Source organism: Acipenser ruthenus, chromosome 1 (assembly GCF_902713425.1).
Source record: "Acipenser ruthenus chromosome 1, fAciRut3.2 maternal haplotype, whole genome shotgun sequence".
Classification (NCBI taxonomy): Eukaryota; Metazoa; Chordata; class Actinopteri; order Acipenseriformes; family Acipenseridae; genus Acipenser; species Acipenser ruthenus.
Genome location: NC_081189.1, coordinates 24,834,587 through 24,861,186, shown reverse-complemented (window position 1 = coordinate 24,861,186; position 26,600 = coordinate 24,834,587). Strand labels below are relative to the sequence as shown.

The following is a 26,600-nucleotide window of genomic DNA, read 5'->3' as shown; positions in this document are numbered from 1 at the left end:
GACATGGAATAATGTTTTTTTCTCTTATAATGAACAACAAAAATAACATAAAGAATATTAGTATTTCTGTGATTCCATCAATGTATGCATTTAAATTAAACATATTTATTTTAATTATCTGAAGGGAAACTTAAACTGTTACTGAACAGGCTGTAGGATATATTGCTGTAGGTAGCAGGGAAAGCCAGAAGATAGTGATCTATTTTATTGATCTTTGAATATCTTAACATCAGCCTTTTACTTTGTATTTTTCAAGAGAGTGCTAAACATGCTAAATAATATACTGTTAAGATTAAGAGAGGTCAGTTGGATTACATGTTTTAAAAGTGTTACTGAACAAGCTATAGGTTTGACAGATAAAAACACATTACTTGCCTTTGCCTGATGTTTTGTATGTATTCCTGCAAAATATTTTTCCTGTGTCCTAAATCCGTTTTGAACAGTTATTTCCATTTCACATTGGGACTTTGGCCTGAACATTTCTTGTGAGCCTAACAACAAGACGTCAGTGTGTCTGCTGTGACTCAGCCGGTAAAGTTTACATGTAGTTTGTTGTTATTTGCCAGTTCAAATAGTGCGTTTGCTTCAGCATCTCATGCTGTCTTTCAAAGATTTTACTGTTGTGGATTTTAGAATCGTACGTATTTTACTTATTATTACAAACGTTTCATGCATATTCATCTTCCCACCCCTATATATGCCCCAGATGAAGGTTGTACGAATCCTAGCAACGATACCAGACAGACAGACAAATCAAAACGCTGAAACGCTGAACATGCTGTGATGGTTTAAGACATTTTCGTGGCAAGACCCCAAGTGTGAAATGAAAATAACTGCTTAAAAGAGAGACTTATGATCGAGGACATAAAAATATCATATCATTAAGAAAAACACATGAACTTCAGATGAAATGTTTATAGTTGCAAAAATACTATAAATCAAATTTATATTCAAATTTAGACTTTCTTTTTAAAAATGCTATTCTGCAACATTTGTGTTAAAATGTAATATTTTGTATCATAGTTACACTTGATACACTCTGAGCACAACACTGCAAACACGGCCTGGCTTTTTTTCGATAGGGTTAAAAAAAATCAGGTAATCTATCATCAGGATAGCCACTGTAATAAAATCACAAACGACCTGTCTGTGGTAGCGCAGTCAGACTGTCGTCCTCCTTTTTTACACTTTTCGGCATGGAATCTGAGTATTTCATTTTTATCACTTGATTGGCTGCACTGGGACTCTTTAAAATTCTAAAATATCTGAAATCCTATACAAATCCAATGAGTTCTGTCATTAATCATGTGTTTGGGGTATTATCTAAGGTTTTTACTCTGAAATATGCCATTAAAAGTTGCGGAAATTAATTGGTGCTATCGAAGGTAATGGTTACCAGTGACACATTTTCTCAAATTTGAAGAAAAATTATGGATAGGGAAATTCCTTGTGGAATTTTTATAGACGGCTGCTTTCTCCTGCAATTGTTTATTGCAAATGTTATTACTGTGATCTATTGCTCTATCAAGTTTTGTCTATAAGGGTTACCATTTTGAAGCACTCAACAAATACAGACTCTAGCCATTACTGTTAGTTGTTCTGGAGCAGAGGTTTTGACACTCATGCAGTAATCTGGTCTTGCAAATGTCAGAAGTGTTCCCATTCTCAGCGCAATACAAAAGGATTGTACATATATGGGGGGTTTCATTTCTGTTTAAACTAAAAACATAATTTACATGATTTGTGCCATCCAAACTAGATTATTTTAATTACGACTATTCAGCCTTTGTTAACAAGTGGCTTCTGTTTTGTAGTATATAATAAAAAATAAAAAAAGCACAGAAAATACTTTAAGTATTATATTCACACTTACTTTTTTTGTTGTAAAATGACTGAAGAATTCTTATCCAGTCTAATTTCCTAAACCGTTTAATCGACTGATCTGTGCAGTACAATGCACAGACTGGACATGTCCCCTATATCTCCACTCAACATCTCATTTGAAAATCAGACATATTGTATCTTGGTGAGATTTTAAGTCTTGTAACATGGCAAATCTTGTCGTGTCATATATATATATATATAGCAATAGTCTTCCCGAGGGGCATTTCATTTTCCTGAGTCTGCAGTACATAATTAATATATGATTAATCCAGTTTATATTCAGGCCGTCATATTTGTTTACATCATCAAGTTGAATTTGTTTGAATTTCAGAAATTCAGAAAACAGTGACATTTTAATCACCATTTTAGAGTTTGGAGCATCTTTCATTTCTAGCATGTTTTGTAATTAATTTTCTGTTAAGTCACAGAATCGCTATTGAGCAGTTTTTTTCACATCTCCCCTGCACGCCTCACAACAAGAGAAAATTGTGTTCCTTTGAAACGGGGCGGGACTGACAGTGATGTGAACCAATCACATATCAGAGGGAGAAAATTGCCCAGTGGTGTAAGGATGTTAGGGCAATGGTTCAATCTACTTTTGCTCCTATGATGAGGTTTTCACCAACCACAGGCCAGAATTTCCAACCACTGATTCATATATATATAGTGCTCCAGATAAGGTTTTGGGTCATCGAGTAATTTACTCTCCAATGTAGACAAAATGTGAGTAAAATATATTAAATATATATTTAAACAAAACATGAAAACTGCACCACTCTTCCATTTTTTTTTTAAAAGGTGTCATCGGCTCCTAGAAGGTGTAACATATGAATACCAACTGGAAGAAGTCAAATTGTTCTCATTAATTGCTTTTATTTTTATTCGAAGATGAAAAAAAAGGATTTCCTGCAGAGATGACAATTGAAGTGTCTGAGCTGTCTGAAAGAGGAAGAGAAGGAGGACAACCTAAGGTAAAGAGATACCATACAACTTATATTTAAGATTGCTTGTCCTGACCAAATCCCTACTGAAATGAATAGCGTGTGATCCCCTTTGCAAACCAGAACCTGTATCTTCTGGAATTCATGAACAGTCTTGTCTGCCTAAAAGCAATGCAAATCAAACTCCAGCCCACAATGAATTGACGTACATTTAATTAAATATGTATGGTGTACTGAATAACCAGAAACAATGTATTCAAAACATATTCTGGTAACTAGAGCCGTAAAGCAGTACTTCGATCGTTCATATGCTTCTGTTGGACGGCACAACTGAACAATTCTGTTGTCAACAGCAACGGACCACAGCCCAGTGTGCCTGCATTCAGTTTCGTTTTCTGCACTTGTAAACATTTGTTAACAAGAGGCATTGCAATTTAGTGTGACAAATTAGGCTAAACTTTTTATCTCTGGTTGTTTGCGCACATACTGATTGGACTGCTTTTTCGTCTAAAGATTGCCAGGGAAGATAAATGAACAGTGGGAGCAATTAGAGTAAGAAAAAACTAAAGATTGGCTGACATGATTTAAGTTTACTGCTAAGGTAGTTTGTCATTTTGTCTCTGTAGTCTCTATCAGAATTGACTAAAACTGTAAACATAAATCATTATCTTAATTTATTTCACCAAACTGTAGCCTGTGGAAAAGATTTCATTTTTTTTTTCTTTGTTGACCTTAGGGACTCAAGCAAAGCAGTCACTGTAAACTTTTTTTTTTTTTTTTTTTACTAAGAATCAATGTAATTAGTATCCAAGCATGTTTTATAGTAGTATACGCAGGCCAGGTTGGTAATGGTGTATGTGACCTTTACTTGAAAGATGATGATTGTAAATGACTACCAAGGTTGTTATAGAAGTAATTTAGGAAAAGTATGCCTTGTAGATTATTGATAATCACGCTGACAAAATGATGCCTTGAACCTTTGAAAACAGTTTAGCCATTATACATAGTACGACTGCATGTAGTACCCAATCAGGCTTTTTTTCATATGGTGTAGTTTATGCGATACATGTGCGCTTATATTTTCGTTTTAGGGAGAAGAAAGCATTTTGTTTCTGTCTGTCACTGTGTGTCTTCATTTAAAAAAAAAAAAAAAAGCTTCTTGTTAGTTAGGAATAATAAGACCAAGATTTGATGTGCAGGATACAAAGGTCATGCACTATTGGAAAACTATAAAAACCTGTCAGGTTAAAAAATAAATGATTGGGTTGCTGTGCATGAAAGTCATTTTTCCTATCGTATATATTACTATTATAATGATACCTTCATTTTTATATAGCGCCTTTCATAGTAGACCACCATCAGAAAGCACTTTACAGAGGTAGGCTGTGAACTGTGCATTGCATGCAGAGTCACTTACAACAGGACAATGATTTAACATCTCATCTGCAGGATGGAGCACAAGGAGGTTAAGTGATTTGCTTAGGGTCACACAGTGAGTCAGTCAGTGGCAGAGGTTGGATTTGAACCGGTGACCTTTTGGTTACAAGCCCTGGACTTTAACCACTGGACCATACTGCCTCCTTAATTCAACATTATTATATTGAATTCACAACATTTTATAAGAAAACGTTTTGTTTTGTTTAACCAGACATACAGGTATGTGATAAAAAATAACCTGTATCTATTTTTAATACAATTGCAGTAATAAAGATGCAGGAACATTAAGAATTTTGTCTAAAGAAACATGAATATAGGAAACTTGTTGAGTTAGATAGGAGAATTTATCATTCACAGCCAACTTGCATTTTCTTTTTTCTTTTCTTTTTTTTTTAACAAAACAAAACAGATTCATGCATTTAGTAGGTTTTTGACTAATTTCATGCATTCCATAATTGCTGGGTATTATTTCCAGATAGAAAATGGTAGTGCCAAATAAATTCTGCACCCTTTAAAATATCTGTGTTTTTTAGATTTGGTAGGACAATATGTAAACAGCGAATCAGCAAACAGTGAATCAACAAACAGGTATCATTCTGCCGATATTTCTGGAATTTAATTGTAGATTGAATCTGCCCCAAAGTTTCATTATATTGGATGAACAGCAGAACAGTGTAGGTGATATAGTGTATACAGATGGATGGCTTCCTTTTATCCTCGTATTATGATATTTTCTTCACCAAGATTCTCCAGGTACAGTGTAAGTACAAATGTGTGATATACGTACAGATATACAGACAGGCACCTCCCCAGCTTCAAGCATTCTCAGTGTTTCGTGTTGAAAAATGTTGTAACCTAGTTTTGTTACAATTGGCTAAGCGGTTCTCTATGTATGTGGAAATGTAAGTAGGATTTACATATGTACAGATGTCCCACACAGGATATAATAATCTAGTGACCTTTTTTTATTTTATTTTATAACGTCATTATATAGGCTTAAGTTAAACCAGTATTCAGTATTAAAGAGAGTCCATTTAATCAGCAGCCAAAATTGTCATTTTGAAGTTGGCTTCTTACTACATGTACTTGAGGGTGAGAATCTGTTTATTGTTTGGCATCTAATGTAGGCAGTTTATCTTACCGGCTCATATTCCAAAACATACCATTAAACCTGACATTAACTGCATATGTCTCTTACTAGCTAAGATAACACATGTTGCATTACATTGCTTTTATTATTGTGGCAAGCCTATGGTTGTTGCAAAATATCAGGAGTTGCCTTTATCCAAAAATAGAATCCAAGAATTAATTGAAGTTCACCCCATGGTAAAGTCATGTCTGAATAAAACCAGGGATTGTTTGTGTAACCTCTGTATGGCTGTCTACAATGAAAAGAAAACATTAGTGGCATAGTACTTCAAAATGAAACACTACAGAATGTTCATTCTGTGGTTTTATTGAAAAATATACCAGACATTGAAGACATTGAAAAAGACTTCTTGTCGAAACCTTTGTCACTGAATTTGTGTTTCTTTTAATATTTCACGGGGCGCGAGCTAGGGCAGTGAAAGCAATTAGGTTTGAGGTGTTTGTGCATCTTGAGATTGAAAAGAGCAGCTCGTGTTCAAGCTGCTTTGAGGTTTTGTGCTTGAGAGGTATGGACAGGAAAGGGGGTCCCTGACTGTCGGGGCCCTGACTGATGGTGATTAGGGCTCTGCCTCAGGCCAGTTGCTCGGCAACCTCGGGCACCCAAAAACACACGATAGGCACCATCGGGCGAGGAAGCTGGTTCTGTCAATTTCTGAAAGAGGAAGACCAGCGACCCATGATTTTGATGAGATGGTGATTGACGTTTGCTTTGGCAGCAGAAGTGGCTGCTCCGATTCTGAAGAACTGGGGAGAGAGGCCTGCCTTGGATATGAGGGAGGCTAAATGAGTAGTGAACCAATGTCTTGTATGATTGTTCTGGAAGAATTGATGAATAGAGGGTCTGCTGGAAGGAAAGGACTCTTGTAGGAAACGTACTTGAGCACGGAGGAGTAGGGACATATTGGAGAATTGATTTTTGATATTTGAATGAACTGTCCTTTATGAAGCTGATCAGTTTTTAAGGAACGTAGAAGGATAATGAAATGGGAATCGGGGACCAAGGATAGGTCCCTGGAATGTATCCCTGAGGGCAGTTGATGAGACTGTAAACTCTGAGCACCTGAGGAAGACGAAGAATGCAGTGAGACACAAAACTTCCATGACTAGATCGTTGAAGGGAGAAAAACAGCCATTGCAGAGAATTGAAATGATGAAAAATGAAAATAATAGGTCAGTTGATATGGGTAGCCGAGATGGGGAGAAACGGGGGAAGCTTCGAACTGCGAGTATGGATAGAAGAGTCGGGGAGGGCACTGACAGGAGGCGGTACTGATATTGAATTGCAGAGATGTAGGACTAGATGGTAGCAGGAGCGAGGAGAAGAGAGTCCCGGGAGTGAACTATAAATTAAATAATACAGTCGTGATTGAATGGGAAAGGTTGGATATTGTTTTGAGCGCAGAAGGATGAAAATGATGACCATCCTGACGAATAAGCAGCTTTTGTAGATGGGGTTAAAGCCACGGCCATGTAGCTCCGGGCAGATTGAAGCAGGCTGAAAAGGTTTGAATTCAATCCAGCAGTAAGTGCTGAATCTGTGGAGTTTGAAGTGGTGTTGGCGAGGCTGAAGGAACCAGCTGGAGGAATCGGGACACCTGCAGGCGAGAGAGAGCGTCAGCAGTATTATTATGTATGCCTGGGAGGTGGCGGGCTTGAATTATAAATTTATGAGATACGGAGATAAAGATGAGGTGACGGAGTAGACTCATAATCAGGGGAGAGGTTGAGCGACCTTTATTGATCATATGGACTGAAGAATAAAATTGATTTCCTTGCTTATTGGTGGCCCCAGAGATGCACAGCTGTAACGATAGGGTAGATTTCTAATAGAGCTGTGGGTTTGAGGTGGTGGGATAGGTTCTGAATTTCTGGGGGTCACTCGCTAGAGAACCATTCAGATCAGAGGAATCCGAGGACTCCTGAGTGGGAAGCATCAGTAAAGAGGGAAAGATCGTGAGGAGCCGAAATAAAATCTTCATAAAATAAAGAAAGGTCGTTCCAATGGGTGATTAATGTGGCCCACATTTTGATATCTTTCCTGGTTTCAGAGGATATGTTAATGTAGGCATTAAGGTTCTCAACTGTGGTGGATAGGGCCAGAAGATGAGAAATGAAGGTCCTGCCCTGAGGTATAATGCGAATTGCATAGTTAAAATGACCGAGAAGGAATAGCAGGTCTCGTTTTTTTCTGGAAGTTGAAATTTGGAAATTGTTGATGAGAGAATGAATGCGGATCAGTTTAGAGGGGGGCAACATTTCAAGGTATCCAGAGTGATTCCAAGAAATTCCAAGGAGATAGAAGAGCCGACGGTTTTGTCTTTGGATAAAGGAACACTCACTGAAGAAAAGAGAGATTTCAAATTGTAAATTGCTTGAGATGGAGGATCTGAAGGAGGAGATATTAGAAGAAAATCATCCATAAGATGGAGCAGGAAGGGAATGTGATAGGAATTGAGAAGGATCCAGCACAGGGCTTCAGACAGAGAGTCGAATATCTTCGGGTTACTGCAGCAGCTGAAGGTGAGTTGAGTGGTGAAGTAGAATTTATCTGCCCAGCGGATTCCAAACAAGTGATGAAGAGAAGGATGGATTGGCATAACATTAAAGGCATCGGAAATGTCGGCTTTGGCTAGCCAGGAAATGCCATCAGCAATCTTGATGAATTTGATAGCATCTGTGAACTTGATATGGAGAGAGAATTCATCATGAGAAATGAGAGAGTTAATACTGCTAGTAGAAGACCCACAAGGTGCTGAGAGATCGATAATTAATCACTTCTTGCCTGAAACTTTGCGAGTGGCGATACCTATGGGATTGATATGGTAAGAAGTGAAAGGAGGTGCTGGGAATGGGCCTACCATAAAGCCTTTATTCACTTCGGCTTGAATTAGAGAGCTGGTTATCTGGGGTTTGGCGATGGCAGAACAGAGGTTTTCGCAGATGAAGGAGAATGAAGGTATTTTTGAAAGACCAGTAGAAAAACCATTCAGAAGGCCATCGATGAGATATGATGTGAAGTGTTTGTCGGGGTGATGCTAGAGGGTGTGGGTGAGGGCTGGAACGATAACTGGAGTGAATACTGAAAGCATTGTTGAATATCACTTGGAAGTGACTGGGCAGATGATTTTAGAATGGGCGTCTCCACAGAAGCTGCAGATGTGAAGATTTTTGCACAATTTAGATGAACATAAGTTGGTATTGAAATGATTGCAGATCTGTTTGGAACCGGAAAATGTGATGGCATGGCCATGTCTGTCCTGAATGGTGGAATATTCAGGAGGAGCTGATGAATGGATAGGATTTGAAACAGAAAGGTGGGTACTGAGCAGAGGGGGAATATTGCGTTGACCTGTACAGAACGAGCTGGAGGCAACTCTCGGGCACACGTGGGTGGAATGGGCTGTGGAGGCGCAAACTCCGCAGGCATTTGCGTGTAACCCGCTGAATATCCTGTTGAAGAGATCGGGATCGGAATGAGACCAGTCAGTGATGCTGCTGAGGCAAGGTTGTATTCCAGGGACAGAAGCAGATGGTGCCAGAGCAGACGCTGAAGCTGAAGCTGGAGCTGAAATGACAGCGGTAATGGTGGCTGGGGATGGTGTTGTGTTAGCTTGGATTTCAAGGACGTTGAGACGGGTGTTTGTGGATTGGATGGAATAAGCGATCAGCTGGGATGTTGAAAAGGGCTTTAAGCAGCTTGGCGGTCGACAGTCTTTGAACAGGCGTGGCTGGGCTTACAGTACTTTGACCCTAACTGTACAACCACCACATTGATGAGGATACCTGCCGCCCCCTTGCTAAAGACTGAGAGACTGGCATACAGATTTCAAGTTAAGGTGAGAAAAAGCAGTAGCTACAGAATTATGGGTAATTGGGATATGCAAATGTCAGCATTATAAGAGACAATCAAATCTCTCTCTCTCTCTCTCTCTCTCTCTCTCTCTCTCTCTCTCTCTCTCTCTCTGTCTCTGTCTCTCCAGTTGATATGCCAGACAAAGACACTAAAGGCAGGTGGTGCTGTACAGCCTGTACAATGATACTTCCCATCAACCACAGTTCTCCAATCTCTCACTGATTGCTCCACACCTCCCCTATACCTTCACTACTGCTCCCGCCTACTGACCAATAACACAGTCCCAGCAAACCCTAATCACCAGTCCTAACCACTGGTATGTACTGTATAGCACTGTACTAGTACCATTGAAATGTACACAGGTCCTTTCCATTTCCAGTGACATACTTACTTCCCTGTTGCATTAGCTCGGCACCATATTCCTTATCCTGACCAATTTAATGGTACCCCTGTGAGCGTTCCTGTACATTATTTAGTTGGGTTATCTTTCATTTGTGATCAGGATTTTTGAGTCATACAATATATTGTGTTTTATAGAAACATCTTTGTTTTGTATGGCCAGAGCACTTGTTTTGTTTGGCCAGAGCACTTGTTTTGTCAGCCAAACAAGACAATTGGTCTTTCATTTCTAAACCCCCAAAAATAATGACAAGTCGGCTGCAGGAAGCTGCTCATTTGCTTGAAAATAGTAATAAAAGACACAATCGGATATTTGTAAAGATACTTAACCAAAGTATTACTGTAAGATAATTCTCCTAGTGTTCTTGTATTTTAAAATAATTGTATTAATTCTATATGGAAGAGGTTATCTTTTAGTCATTGCTAAAGTGTTTATATTTTAGAGAACATAAAGCAATTAAGAGTGTGACTACTGGAATCCATCTGTTTTTTTTTTTAATTAATTTTCATTTTTTTCTGAGGAAAGTGAAAAATAAATATTGTCTATGTATTCTTCTAAGTAGTTGCCATATTTAGCAGTCATTGATAATATCAGCTTTTGCCTTCTCTTTCTCTTTCTCCCAAGAACTTCATAGAGCTATTTGTGGCATTCCCCTCACAGGGCAAATAGCATATAGTACCTAGAGACATTAGTTTTTTGAAAGTGAAGTTAAACTGATAAATTAGACCTCATTTATTGAACAGCAGTTAGAACCAATTGCCCAGGGAGTCATTTCACACCTTTGAAGACCCTGGTAACTTAATTGGTAATAGTTTGGGAGCTGAAGGAAACATTTAAGCATGTAACAGCAGGATCACTGTGCAGCATGAAAATGGAGAAGACGAGCTCTTGCTCTGACAAGGGGAGTCGTATATAGATTTTTGTGTCCATTGTTTTCGCTTATTTGTGTGTGCTTTACTCAGTCAATCAAATATAATTGACACCGCTGGGCTCTGTTGTTTCGAGGATGACAGGAGCTAATGCAAGAGAAAAAGCTGGAAGTAAACTTCTCCCTGAAAGGACGTGAAAAGGTTCCTGCCAGGCCTGTGACATTTCTTTCCTCAATTGCATTAATTGATGTAATGGTGAAGAAGAGCATAAGATGATGGATACTGATTACTACAACCTTTTTTGAAACTGTGATGATTTAGCTTTAGCATACAATGTTTCTCTGCACACACACACACACGCGCGCGCACACAAGACAAGACACGCGTGCACACATGCGCACACACGCACTCACACACACACACACACACACACATGCACACGCACTCACACACACACGCACACACACACACACACATGCACACATGCACACACACACTCACACACGCACACATGCACACGCACACACACACATGCACACGCACACACACACACAAATATAGCTGCAGTTCTTGTAAACAAGAAACATCATTTTCTGAAGAAAAGCTTTTTGCAACAACTATACTGCTACCTGTTTGCTTTTCGACTTTAAGGTCATTTATTTTCCCACCACATTTGTATACTTCCGAGTATAGAGTGCTTGTTGAACGCGTGACATTAATACCACTGTGTTGCTAAGACATATGCTGTTACCAGTTGAGGGACATGTGGTTAGTGCTACAAAGGCCTGTAGCTGTATTTGTGGAAACCAAGGCAAATTACTGATTTAAAAGAAAAGGAATAGTTTCTTCAAACATATCCCTCTATTTCGTTGTTTCTAAATTAAACAGAGATACCACAGATATTCCTGAGCACTCTGATTGGCTGAAAAAGATTCCAACACTGGTTGGATCTCTTAGGCCCCTGAGTATGCTTTTGTTTTCCTACAATACTGAGGTTTTTCTTATCAAATGGGAAGTTATATGATCTAAGACTTTAAGGTGTGTGTTGTTGTGAAGCTAGGTGGTTGCTCGGCACTGCATCATTTTACAACAACTCACACTTTGGTGTGAATTGTTGCTTAAATGTTGTATTATACTATTGAACCCCCCCCCCCCCCCCCCCACCACCACACACACACACACACCCACCATCACCAGCAATCAGCAGAAGGACAATTAGCAGATTTATGTCAAATAGATACAGTATTTACTCAACATCAGAGGCACCTTTACATGGTTCATTAATGCTTTTGACCATCTTCTTCCTTATAGTAAATTACAGGGCAGATTACATGATTTGAGAATTCTGATATCATACTGAAGGTGAAATCTTACCAGTCAGAAAACTAAATGTGATGTTGTTCATTGTTCTTGTTAAAGTGTTTGAGGCAGTGGAACTAGGCTGGCTGGGTGAATTTCAATCTGGACAAAATGGACCACAAGAAGTTGTAATAAAAGACATTTCTCTTCATTGTCCCCCCTATTTCCATAAACACTCAGCCTCATACTCTGAATTCTGAGCTAAACAACTGAACACAGCCATTTATCTATGTCCACTGTGAACTGGGCAAAGACAGGAACCCATTTCACTTATATAAGGCACAACAGCCAGTAAATGGAAGTGACTTTTGGTTATTCTGGCAGCAACCAGATTAGAACATAAATCTTGAAGGCAAGGTCTATTGGTGACACAGACTTCCATTAGGTGCCATAGGTTTGCAAAAGCCTCCAAAAGCAGCATTTATTCAGATGTTAAACATTTAGTTTGTTTAGTTTAGTTTGTTGCAGCAATTTAAAGCAACATTTGCTATACATTTTTTAGAAGAAATACATCTAATTTTCACATTTGCAGTTTTGTGTTCAAACATGACAAAAACTAGATAATTTTAGGAAAGGATACATCTATCGTATCATTCACTATGAGATCAGTCCATTGATACATCATAATAATAATCAAATCTGATAATAATATAAGTTTACAATAAAAATGCTCAGAATGTATGTTTTCGATACTGGATTTTAAGATAAAAAAAACAAACAAAAAAAAATGTTATTAAATATATTTTAACTATATTGAGCATTACACCTTTAAATTTAGTAGCTACTGTAAGTTTCTGAAGTAAAGCAGAAATATTTTATATAACTAGGCTTTACCATCCAGTAGATGAAACATCATTGGAAAAAACACTAATGGAAAACCTTATGCCATGTCCTTCAGGCTTGGCTCTTATCCAGCTCAGCACAGCACTGATAAAGGATATTCAGGAGTGATTCACTAATGATCTTTCAACAATAAAGGTGAAATATAGATTTAGTAGCAAGGGCAAATAAAACACAGTACACACTTAGAGAAACAACTCGGTGTTCAGATAATGATTTCACTCAAGCATCATGCAACCCCCTTTTATGTTATGTTCCCATTTAGCATTTGTGCTGTACTGACAGAGAGTTTCACAGATCCACATTACCTTAACCTCGCACAGTTTGACGGTTCAACATTAGGCCGCAATTTATTTCTACAGAGCTGTAGGTTTCATGTTGTTATCTGGAGTTAGTTTTTATTTATTGTCACGCGATTGCTCCTATAACCTATTCTATTGATCTGTGGGTGGCTTATAGCCAAGCATCAGCTGTGTGTCCTAAGGGAGAGAAATAACCAGTCCCAGAAAGCCTTTAAGATTGACTGGATCGTTCGAACCCCAGTGGAATCCTCCTTACACTAGAGCATCATTTAGGTCTATGTTCTTCCATCTACCTTGTTTGCTGTAAATAGCTGCTCATTATGTCAGGTCAGATGAGCGCTGTGGCGTCATGGCTCAGCAGCCGTGATCAGCTTGCAGAGTACAGAGGGGAAGGCCTCCAGAGGGGAAATGCATGTGTCAAGTTCTCAAGCTGTCAAGGCGTCTAAGCGACAGTTTAGGTTGAAGGTTTAAAACATTCTGGCAAGACCCCTTTACTTCCCTGGCAAATGACTTTTACAGTTGACATTCAGTTTGAAGCAAGACAGATGTGGGTACAGTTTTCTTCAAGTTACCCTTATTCCAGTAAGGTGCAATACAGCAAACTCAATTCTGTACATCTTCAGAAGACTGATAGTGTAAGGCAGACCCATTTATTTTGTTTGACAAGAGAAATGTTTTCTTTCTGTTTGATAGTACTCGGTTAACCTTTTAAACGTTTGCTTTCATCATGGTGAAAACATGTAGGTATTTAAAAAAAATAAGTATTCACAAAGTAAATGCATGTTGCTGTTTTGAAAAAATAAAACAAATACGATTTACAAATATAATTCACAGACCTGTATGTGATAAAATACAATACACTTTTGTAAATGACACATTTTATGCCTTAATAAAACAGTTGTTACGCAACTAAACTTCTAAAACAAAATGAAATCCCAGCAAAAAACATTAAATGTTTCACAAATTGCCTCCACTCTCTAGCAGCTCCTATTTATAAGCCTGTTTTTACCAGCCAGTCATTGCGACTAATGTACATGCCCTCGTGTGACCCCTTCAAGAAATAAGTGTCAAAGGAATAGAGAAAACCTGAGAAATACAAGATAAATTAATTTCTTTCACTGAAACAAAATAATATAACATTTTGAGTGCTGTTGTAATAGGTGAGAAATTCTCACTGTGCTCTTTCCAGTCCGTAAATCCCAGAACAATTTTTTTTTAATATTAGTGAGTGACAGTGACAGCTTCATGCATAATAGTTCACTGTTCTTAAAGTGGTTTCACCTTTATGCCATGTTGCCAATTGTTTATGTAATTGACAAAATGTTAATGAAGATGAAATGGAAGATTTACTATTAAAAAGACAGTAACCTGGCAAATAGCAACCTTAAAACATTTTAATACATATCTTTGTACAGTTTGAAAAGATATAAGATGAAAAAAAATCATGTTAATAATGCCTGGAATGTTTCTAATATAACTTTTGCATTAATTCCTCTTGTGAAACTATAGTTGTATTTTTTTCTATTGATGATAAAATACAAATACATATCCTCTTTGCACAAATTAAGTCTAAAAAAGTAACAACTCTTTAATAGTTGTTTGATTAAGCACCAAAATCATTTAGTCATTTAGTGAATGGGTCTTTTATACGAGAGAGAAATATATAGTAATAAACCATCACCCTTTAGTCCAGTGTTTTTTTTTTCTGCTTGTGATTTGCTGCCATGGAAACTGCTTTTTTTTCTAAACTGGCTCTTTATTCAATAGAAGCCTCATTTCTTCAAGGATTAAAGCACAGCATGCTTTCTTTTATCACTTCATTTTCACATTCAGTAAGATTTGCAGTTACTTTTTAGCAAACACGTTTTATAAAACTCAATGAAGGGTAGAGTGAAGAAGGTGTCTTTTTACAAAGGCCCAGCTATTGCTGAATGTATTGACTCAAAGGATATTCTGGAGATGGTAAGTCAAGGGATGTTGTGATGTTCTTAAATTGATTGTTTACTCTGCCTACCCTAGGGTATAACAACACTAAAGGATCAGTTATGATGGGCAGCGCAGTGACCTTTCTTACAAAGGCATTTTCAATGAACTTTGTTGTGGTACATAGGTCAGTTTATGCAATAAAACTGTAACAATAACCAGTCAAAATATAAAAACAGGTTCATTGCTCAGTGTAGAATTTGTTGTACAAAAGCAATCTTTTTTTAAGTGTTTTTTGGAAGTGATTTTTAAAGAAAACAAGTTAAGTTTTACTGTCTGTAGCATTACAGAGGAATTAAAAAATAGGTCCTATTTTGTAGTAAATGCTTTAAGCAAGTTTTCAAAGAGAAATAATATAGTTTTACTTTATTTAACTAATAAGAAACTACTTAGAACTATAATTTCTGTTCCTTCCTACAAGTTATGTCCTGGTGGTATTACAGTTTACTTCAGAATTATTTTTGTAATACAGTTATGTAGCTCATTCTGACAGCATTACAAATCAACTGTTAAATAAACATTTTTGTTCACATCAGTGTGGTTTCTGATGACATTACAGACCGTGAGAGCCAAAGGACTGTGGTTTACTTTTTTTTAATAGTCTGAGTGTGGATTATAACTAGGGCTTCTGTTTTTCTGTTTTTATTAATTTCATTTTTCGGTGCTTATTTTGAACTATTTTGTATGTTTCTATGTAAAGTTTTTTTCGGGGCTTTTGCTTTTTATATGCTGTATGAAATTATTGTTTTCGGTTACTTTCCAAAATGCTTTTTTTCTGTCACAATAGTAGTAACTTGACAGTACTTGCACACTTAGTTGTACCTTCTTTCCTTTGCTGTCTTCCACAACAAAATCCTTATGGTCATGGGCACATTCGGTTACGGTACACTTAACACACGCTCAAAAATAGAAAAATGTTGCTTGTTAAGCTTTATTAGGTCATTTTAAGACATATAAAGTGAGGCAGATGCATACATTATTAAATTATTTATGAAATATAGGTTAAAATGTTATTGTGTATTACCTTTTAGTTCTGGATGATGAGCGGCGGTTGTAGTAGCCACTAGAGGCTGCTGGAGGGTGCAAAAGAAACAGTGTTGAAATAAGAGGAACAGACTTACACACCACACTGTTAACTGTAACACTTTTATAGCAGTGTAATAAATACCAGTTAAAGTAAGATGTGCATTTTGGAAATGCTAAAACAAACATTTGTTTTAGAATGGAGACCTGTACTCTGTAGCAGCACATACTGGCCAGGCCAAACTCCGCCCTGATGAAGAAACCAACCATTCATCAAAAGAAGGACCTAGAGAAGGTTTACTAACTGATTCTGAGAAGGTAAATGCACACTGTTGAGACCAGGTCCATTTAGTATGTAGACTTTGTTCTGTTCATATTCTGTTTTTATGTTATATTACTGAACTAACTTACTTGTTGAACAACTTTCAACGTGTTCATTCAGGTCCTCAAGGTTTTACTATTAATATAATGGTAGCAGGTTTGATTATGGGGCACACATAACCATGTAATAACATTGCAATAACTTGGTAACTATCAACATTACCTAGCATGTGTGTGATTACAAGAAATAACCTGTGTTGTAGTGTTACAATGTAATTACTTCAGGTAACAAGATGTTAATAACAGGGTTGTTTCCATTTGTAATTACACAGTTATTACAATGTTTTTATTTGGCTATTCAGGCCCTGTAATCTAAAATGCTACTTTTGGTTAATGTCCTTTACTTACAAATATGCATGTAGCTGGAATATCCAGCCTGTCAACATTAAAGTGCATAAAGATAACAAAATATTTCCAATAAATCTTAACAAATATGTATTGTCATCACTTCGTAGGTTTCACATTTCCCTGTGTAAAAGATGCAGCCATATTCACACGTTTATGTATAAGGTACATCTGAAACCTGTCAACCTTTAATTCATGTCTAACTTTGAGTAATCAAGAAATTCCATTCCAAGACATACCTATGTTCACAGATATATTGCTGAATGAATACTTTTCACCTTTAAAACGTACTTATCATTTTTCATTCTCTATATTTTTTATATTCAGAACATACTAGTTTGTCTAGCTTAATCATTGTATGCGTGTAACATGGCGGAGGCTGGAAACGAACCTTTGACCATTAGACTCTCAGACCTTTTCTTGGTTACCTAGCTCGGTCAGCCTGAAACCAAAAAGTCACATGACGACACCACAGGGAGGGTACATACATGAGACATGCAATGTGATTCAGTGTTTCAGTTTGGTGCAAGCTAGGAGGGTGGTGTTTAGGATAATAAGCCATTGAGAATTGAACAAAAGCTATTACTGTGTTCTGTTAGGCACAGTTGACTGCCTTTTAGAACCACACACTGTCTGCAGAACCTTTATCTGTCATTTGTTACACTCAGGTGTATCTGATGTTCGTACTTTAGTTATGATTCTGGGACCTCTTTTGAAGGTACAGGGTTGCTTTAATCTTCTGAGTTTTAAAATATCACCAGGATTTAATGACTAAAACAGAAAATAATGCAAAAAGAACACATGTTGATATTTCTTATCCATACCAAGTTTCTCTTTCAAGTACTGTAAATATGTGAACTAATATCTGCTTAACTTTAAAAGGATGCACAACTGTTGCCTAGGGGAGGATTCATGGAGAACAAGACAGGGGGAGTCATGCTACCTGTGAACAGGGAAGATGCAGCACTAATTTCCACTGTGCCATTCCCCCCAGGTTGTGTATAATATATATATATATATATATATATATATATATATGATTGATGTTAGCTACTTTTTCTCAAAGCACTTACTGTCCGAAAGTCATTGAAACTGTTCTAAAAACAATTTGGGATCCTTAGGTTCAAAAATCTACAAATGTATAACAGCCTTTATATAGGCTAACACGTGGTTAAGCTTGGTGAATAGGACCCATTTATTATCTGTTATGTCTCCAAGCATCACATGCTGTAATACAGAAATACAGGAATACATTTCAGTTCAAGGTCAATTTTCTTAATAGTTTATTTTTAAAACGACCCTTAACAAACATCTGTTCTTTTCATAGGCACTGAAAAACCTACACTTGTTGTTACTCAAGTGAGTTCTGAACAAAGTGCAGTACAAGAGCGGCTGCCCACAGAGGGCAGTGAAAAGTTCCTCTGCAGGAGAATGAGCGCTCTGGAGACTGTTCAAGTTGCTTTCCTGGAGCACAGTATTGATCTGAGAGACGAACAAGCTCTGGTAACAAATCCCAGCTACTTTCTCCCAAAGACCTTTTCAAATCCCTCTATAATCACTGGCTAGGAGGCAGTAAATTAAGGGTTTTACAGTTCTGAAAGGTGCACTTGTGAGAATATATGGAATCATTGGGTTCTTTTTTAACCACATGTACACTGAATAGAAAGTACAACCTATCAAATGCTTCAGTTAGAAACGGTGAGATATATTATTTTATAGGACACTGGATTTTTGTATTTGTACTTTTTAATGGTGCCAAATGCAGATGTTCACAAATAATTGTGGTATAATGCTTTGGAATATGAACTTGTGAACTTGTTGACCTCTGATCCAATGTGGCTGACAGGTGGTCATGTGACTTTATGTTTCTGAATTAATGAGACCATTTCCTGACCACTTTTTTTCAAACTTCATATTTTGTTGTTACACCACCATTTTACTTTTACCAACCATTATTGCATATGGATATCCCTTAAACTATTGTGTGCCCGTGGAAACAGTAATGTTTTTCATAACCTAAAAATCTTTCTTTTTTTAAGTCGAGCATTCCTTCAGATGAACACTACTTTCAGGCCTATAAAACTGAGGTAAACATGATTAATTCCAATATAATGTTCTCTTTTTAGCAAGGTATTCAAAAATATGTTGCCAAAATATATCTATTTAACAATAATAGATCATTTAAAATATGACTTTTCATAGACGTCTTTAAATGTATACCGGTCGTGAGTTATCAAATGTAACTATGTTTTTGTGTTATAGTCTAGGAATGATGGTTGACTCTAGAATAGATGCTAGTAAATGAATATTGCATTTTGCATTGAATTTATTCCCTTTAACCCATTATCAATATTGTGACCATAGCCAATGCTTTGTATGTTAAAGGATTAATGTCACAAATTGATGTCTTTTAATTAAGTATTTATGGAGATTAAAGTTTGTCTCTATTGTTCTTAAGGCTGTTAGTAAGATAGATGAATTAGAGAAAGAGGTTTCTACACTGAAGGAAAGATTCAACCAAACTGTAAGTTGTCTTCAAGATGAACTGGAAACAAAGATGTTACACTGGACTCAGGTGAGTAGATCTTGCACTGTAAATCAAAAAATATATATTGTTCACCAGTTGCACAGTTTTAAACACACGGGGCAAACAATGAATACACCTCTCAAAATGCCAATATTAAGGATTATATTTCAAAAATGTTAAGTCATTAAAATCACACAAGAACCCTTCAGTCTGATTGTTATTCATATTGAGGTTTGCTGTCATTTGTAAAGCATGGTGTAATGAGACTCCGAGGACTCGCTGGGAAAGTGGATAAATGTTTTGCAGGAGTACCAATTGCACTGTGTTTGTAACCTTTCATTCTTTCAACATCCAAACGATGAATCATAGTAATAAGAGTTCAAGTGTTCAGAGTATCATTTATGCTTATATTTATCACTGGTGTTAACTGTTGAAATAAATTTGTAAAACTTTGTTAATGTTTTATTTTTATTTATTAATTTTTTTGCAAACAGTACTTCCCAATGTATAACACAAATATTAGTAATGCAGGACAATAATTTACATTGTTGTTAACATAGTTTTTTTTTTACAAGTGACATACATTAAGCTGAAAATATTAACTACAGTGGAAATCAATAACACTGCTATCCATCATAAAAATATTATTTTTAAAAAATATTAGGATGTTATTTTTTTTCCCCTGAAATGTAAAATGCACCATACAGTTTAAACAGCTGGAATAATCATAGTTCATTTTCTTTCTTTTTTTATACTATTTTTCAAACAAATAATGGGTCTAAGAGATTCTGATGTAAACTGAGCTTTGTCATGATTTTATGTATTAAATGTTCATTTACTCCAGTGTATCTAATCATTTTGACATGCTGGATATTAAATAAGACTAACTGAGATATAATAAATTGATAAATGCATCCAAATCCGGACTTAGAATAATTAGGTTTATATCTGTGTTATTTTTCTAAATGGTCAGGTCAGAACTGGGTCACCTGTTATAAATTATTTCTAACATTACCCAAGTGAAAGGAATGTGACATATCTAATACCTTGTGTAAGTTATTATCTGCAAAGAAGAATAAAGCAGGTGCTAAAATGACCATGAATATATTTGCAAAGCATTGAAAATATGTTGAAAGAACCAGTCCATATTTGCCATGATTAACAAGTTTATTGTGAAATGGTTCTTTGCAATTACACAGGTTATGTTAAATGGGAACATTTCACGTTCCCTCATACTTTATGTTAATGACTGCCTTTAATACTGTATATGCAAAACTTGTTGAGCTGTAATAATTCATTGTCTTGAGTTGTATGCTAATATAATATAATACATATTCCAGGTATAGGACTTCTGATAATAATGTAATTTTATGCAGGAGAGAGAGTCGCTTCTGGGGCAGCTAACAGAGGCTCAGACCTCCATTTTGTACTTTAAAAAACATTCCTTGCAAGAGCACAGTGATCAGGTAAGAGCATGTGACAGACTTGAATCACTATAGATTTAAACCATACCATCACAGCATTCGTTACTCTTACAAAATTCTGTAATGTTTTATGAAAGGTGAAACAAATCGGTATATTTCTTCTTACCTGTGGATACTGTGCTTGAGATGTTAAAACAAGCCAAAGATGATGCAATGTTAACAGCCTGCAATAATGAAGTGCATAGTGTAAGCTAGATATCACAACTAACTTGATCAATGACTGTGTTACAGAGTTCCCAGGATGAGACAGAGGCCAGTGTTCACTCTTTAACATTGGATGAATCAATGCAATCAACACATGCTGTCAAAGTAATGAGCATTCTTTAAATCATAATTTTCTTCTACCCGAAAAGGAAAGGAAGGGCAAGCATCAGTAACAGTAATTGCCACATTAGACAACAGCTGAGAAACAGTGTATTTTTCACATTTGTATGTCCTGAGTCCGAGACACATTCTGTCTGTCCCTTTCAATGGGGTTAATATGATACACAATACCATACTCTAATCCTAAATGTTCTTGACCATGGTGTTCTTACTTACTGTAAATAGTGTGTCAGATGGGATTAGAGCCTTGTACATCCGGTTTAGGTGTATTTACAGAATAAGAAGTGGCTTGTTCATATACAGTATGAAGCTGCTAGTACCTTGGTTCCACGAGGGTTATTCTACAGTATACACTATCTTCCTTGTTTAATAGGGAGAGCTGATCTTTCTATCAAAATAATGAACAATACTGAGAATGTAAAATCTTGCAATGTATATAGAGCAAAATAAAGTTCACCACATGAAGAAGAAGAAAAAGAAACCCATTCACCAGAGAGACTTAAATCAATGAGATAATGTCTAATACAGTTCTTCTGAGAATTGGGTCCATAATTGACATGAAAGCTTTACAGCCTATTCTCTGAGGTTCACTTCAGTATAAACCACAAAACTGTTCTAAAGTAACACTAATTGACACACTTAGTAGTATTCCTTTGGACTGGAAGAGTACTGAGACCAAATTACTGTCTCAGATGTGGGCAACCTTCCCTGGACCTTTGTAAGAACCAAGCTCCTGCTGTGCCTAACTGTAAATAAATGACTGGCTTGAGCATCCAAATCTCTCATAAACAACACAATTTAATTCTATAAAAATTATATATTTTTTGAACTACTAATGTAAAACCTAATTTTGTCAATTTACAGTATGTCCTAGTTGTATAAAACGTGAAACACAAAGTAACTTGCAATGAGCTGGCCTGGATGTTCTCTGTATTGCATACAGATACAAGATGTCTGGAGGCCTATTAAATTCACCTATAACTACAACCAGTAACGGTTCTGTTATCTAAGGACTTGCTACAAAGAATCCATATTACTCTTAAGATAAATGACTGTGCACCATAGGGCAGAGGAGTATTTCACAGTCTGCAATTCAGGTTTCTTTCATAAAATTTTATTATCATTGCTGGTTCCCTAATGTCTGAATCGTTGCAGTTTAACTATTACTCATTGATGAACTATTTTAGGAGACTTTCACATCCTTTGCTTGTAAAGAGGGGTTTGCTTTTACATACACATATGCAAGGTTTGAGGTGAGGCTCGTGGAAGAATGGAAAACGAATAACACCCCTGACAAATTTGATAAATATCAATACGTTTGACTTGAAGGGCTAGTCTTTCCAAACACATTCTGCCTTGATACAATAAAATCAAAGGTTAGATAAGAATGTTTAGTGTTTCAAACCCTTCCTTAACCCTCTTCTTCTTCTTAGTGATGATCACTCAGCGCTAGGAAGTGAGGCATATTGGCTTTAACAGCCAACAAGCTTACACACAATTTTAGTTCTAAAAGGCTCAGATATGCATTGACATTTTTTAAGGAGCATTAAGATATTCAACCCCACACACCATTTTGATCATTTTTTAGGGGAAATTGGGGCTTCAGATTTATTATGGGGCAGGATTTTAGTTGGAAAATCATAGAAGTAAACAGATATTATCAAAGCAAACTGATGTCTTCATTCTTTAGGAAAAAAAAAAAAACATCTTCACATTGGGGGGAAAAAATGACAACAAAGTGTCATTGAAAACGCACATTAAATACATCCACATGTAGCATTAAGCAGTTTAAAGAAAACAGTTATCATACTAAGAGAAAATCAGCTGATGTGGATGGTCTTATTGGGATTACATGTCTATAAATATATGCTGTGTTATTTATAGGACTTAAAGATGAGATGCGCAAAAAAGGGATGCAAGTTAAGCACTTTTTGTTAGGAAGTCCTGTATGAATGCCGAACTATCATTCTTTTTATCAATACATGTTCTAATAAAAAAGCTCATTAAAATTGAATTGTAATATTTTGAGGATTATTTAGATGGGTTTACAACTAATTGACTTTGTTGAGAAACTAGTGTGAAAAGAGGTACAGCCAAGTTGGTAGCAACCACACTGGCGCAAAACAGCTCTTTGATTACAGATGGTGTGGAGCTGAAATAGACAACCTGGCCTATGTTTTCCACGGTGTGCAAATTGCAGGCAAATTGTGCATTCCATAACAAATGTGTGATGTGAGCATTTTGTCCACAGTGGGAAATCAGGCCTTCTGTCTTACTGTACACAGGCATGTTGCTTGAGTGCTTGAGTTGATTGCTTGGAATTAGCACCCTTCTATTCCTATGAATCACAGTGCATAGACTTCAACAGGGCTAGGCAGTATTTCCGCTTGCTGGCTGACCCCTGGTTATTGACTAATAATTTCACTTGAATTAACCCTGGTAACAGTTATCGATTCCAGTTTGTTTGTCAATTTCAGTCTGACACGGGTGACCTTAGTGATCATACAGATCTGGATGCTCTCATTGATGATGAAGCTGGATTCATGGCATCAGAACCAACTGGAACATTAGAGGGTCCAGTTGAAGATCTGCTAAGGGAACGTTCACTATTGTGTTCTACATCTCAAGGTATGATTATCTATTCAATCATAGCATCAGAAGACACAGACATTTTGTGGCACTGCTAGAGGAAATTAAATATATTTTAAAAACCTGTTTTGTGGTTATATGTCTACTGTATCTGTTTTGTGGTTAAATGTCTTCTGCCAAAAAACTAGTGAACTTTTTTTTTATTTAATCTATTGCATAATTAACATTCTAAACCCCATTTTATTAATCTAAACAATAACATACAAAGAAAAACTATAATTTGCATCCCTTGCTTTTTACATACGCATACAGAAAAAAAGATACACAAAGATGTTTTTCAAAATTGATTTATTTAAAATATTGGTTTATTTCAAGTTTGATAACTAAAATAAAACATGGCTCACATTTTACACTACAGCAAAAGCTAATTTGTGCTAGTCATATAATATAAATGTCTGGGTCTGAAGGTGTATATTGTAATTATGCAGTGCTTTGTACACATAATACAGCTATGGCCAAAATATTTGCATTACCTTGAATTCTAGGAATGAGACATAATTAATGTATATATATATATATATATATATATATATATATATATATATATATATATATATATATATAATTTAGATATTTTATTTGACAAGTCTATGGGAAGCCATAATAGAAGTACAGTATTTCATGTTAATTTGGGAATATCACATTTTTGTCAGTTTTTCGTTAAGTATATGGAAAACTACACAGTAATTCAATGTGTTAATGTAACATTATTTGGCAAGTTTCATTCGACTTTTTGAAGCAAACTTTGTTAATTCTATAGGATGATGCAGAACATTGTCATCTAGTAGTTCAATGTTTTCCAGAAGTTGAATGTTGGGTTATATTCCTAATTTAATCTTCCTTTCTGAAGCTGATGGACCAGATGCACTTCTGATGGAACAGGACTTACCAATCGTTGTAAATAAACTAAGCAGAATTAGCCAACATCAGATGAATAATGAATTCAGAAAACTACATGCACAAATTTTACATTTCAAAGATGCAATTATCAAAATGTTTTTGGACAAAGGTATGTGTCAGTTGTTTATCTTATAGTGTTTGGCATGAAGTATACTGTAGAAATACAGTACACAGGGGATTTTAAATTTGTCACTGTATTTTGTAAAGCCTGCTATACATTATGTAATATGTATAATGCTATACATTATGTAATATGTATAATGCTATACATTATGTAACTTTGTTCTAGTTGCACAAGACAGTTTATGTTACCTGTTGCATACCTTTTTTATTGGAATCAAGCAGTGCTTACATAGATCCTAACAGCATTAATTAGCACTTGTCTTGTATTGGGACATATGGCTGTGCCACATAGGTATTGTGTTTTGCTTGAACAAGCACAGCATATTATAATTGTGAGCCTCCCAATATATATAAAAAAACTACTTTAAACACACACACATACTACTTGTTTGGAAAGTTTGATTAATTTGATCCCCCCCATTGGACAAGGAAATAAAGCACACACTATTTGAAGTAAATATTATATTACATAAAAAGACAGCTGCTTTTGGTCATTTGTCCCTTTTTATTCTTGTTTTTGGCATGAACAATTATAGACATCAAATTGCATGCAATCGGGTTGAGTTTTAAACAAAAAGGTACAAAATCTTATAATTAAGGAAGATGGATAGCATTTTTGTTTGTTAACCTTGATTTACAGTAGCTTCCATGTAGGCATGTTCTCGTTTGCTTGTGGATCTGGGTTTCATGCTTTACTGTTGGGATTGGTAGTTGCATGTCAACCTTTGCCTAATCAGGTTTTAACATATAGAGTATTTTTTTATAGACTCCAACCCTAAGTAACATTAAAAGACAGCTGGTTTTGGCAGAGGTCATCTGTCCCTTTTTATTCTTATCAGTCAGGTTTATGGCATGGATAATTATAGACATCAAGTCGCATGCAATAAAATGCACAGTGTAGGGATCACAAGTTGAATGTGAACAACATTGTTACACCGGTCTTTGTGATCACTAGACAGAAGCTGGTGACATTGCTAGTTTAGAATTAGACCAGCATTGCCTGACAATGATGATTTATGAATATGGTTCATGGGGACTACTATACTCACTGACCTACACATCCTTCATAGACTCCCTACTTTTCATATTGCAGTCCAACCCTGTGACTATTAAACTACTAAGAAGTAGCTCTTGTTTAAGTGCTCAGTGCATGAGGTCAGTTTTTCAGACATTCATATATACAAAAATGTCTAGACATTGATAAAGTCACCATCAGCTCTTCAGACACTTCCATAATACGATACAATATGGTTAATGCACGTATTGAATTTAAACTTGCTGAAAGCCATTAGGTTTTCTCCCGGTACTCCGGTTTCCTCCCACAGTCCAAATACATGCTGGCTAGGTGGCTTGGCCTCTCTAAATTGCCCCTTAGTTGCCCTGTGATGGACTGGCGTCCCATCCAGGGTGTAGTCCTGCCTTGCGCCCTGTGTCTGCCGGGTTAGGCTCCGGCTCACCGCGACCCTCTATAGGATTAAGCGGTTACAGATGATGGATGGATGGATGAAAGCCATTAGCTAAGCCTTCTATCAGTTGCAATTACATTGTCATTATATTTAAATAATAATGTATACAAATATTACAACTGTATTGTGTCATCAATTTAGGAAGATTGTTATGCCAGTGACACTTTAAGCCTTAGTAATTTATTTAGTTTTCTAATCATTTCAGAAATGTTTATTGGTGCCCAGCGCTTTTATGATATTGCAGTAGTGCAATACAGTCCAGATGTGGATATGTTGGACTACGTTTGTTCCCTGGCCAGCAGTAGCCAGTGCATCCTCAATGAAGCCCTGACAGGTAGGAGTGTTGGGTGGTATAAAGCTA

General features: G+C 36.4%; 1 protein-coding gene across 4 annotated transcripts in view; it reads left to right on the top strand.

Moving 5' to 3' along the window:
- The window catches only part of LOC117973215 (uncharacterized), a 52,325-nt gene that overhangs the window by 10,554 nt on the left and 15,171 nt on the right, over positions 1–26,600 (top strand). For all 4 annotated transcript variants that reach the window (XM_034924699.2, XM_059022480.1, XM_059022489.1 and 1 more), the window contains exons 10-20: positions 2,773–2,855; positions 16,239–16,358; positions 17,649–17,760; positions 18,094–18,269; positions 18,806–18,853; positions 19,225–19,341; positions 20,670–20,759; positions 21,009–21,086; positions 23,579–23,729; positions 24,601–24,759; positions 26,445–26,573. In XM_034924699.2, coding sequence (XP_034780590.2) covers positions 2,773–2,855; positions 16,239–16,358; positions 17,649–17,760; positions 18,094–18,269; positions 18,806–18,853; positions 19,225–19,341; positions 20,670–20,759; positions 21,009–21,086; positions 23,579–23,729; positions 24,601–24,759; positions 26,445–26,573 — 1,263 coding nt within the window. The remainder of the gene's footprint in view (positions 1–2,772; positions 2,856–16,238; positions 16,359–17,648; positions 17,761–18,093; positions 18,270–18,805; positions 18,854–19,224; positions 19,342–20,669; positions 20,760–21,008; positions 21,087–23,578; positions 23,730–24,600; positions 24,760–26,444; positions 26,574–26,600) is intronic.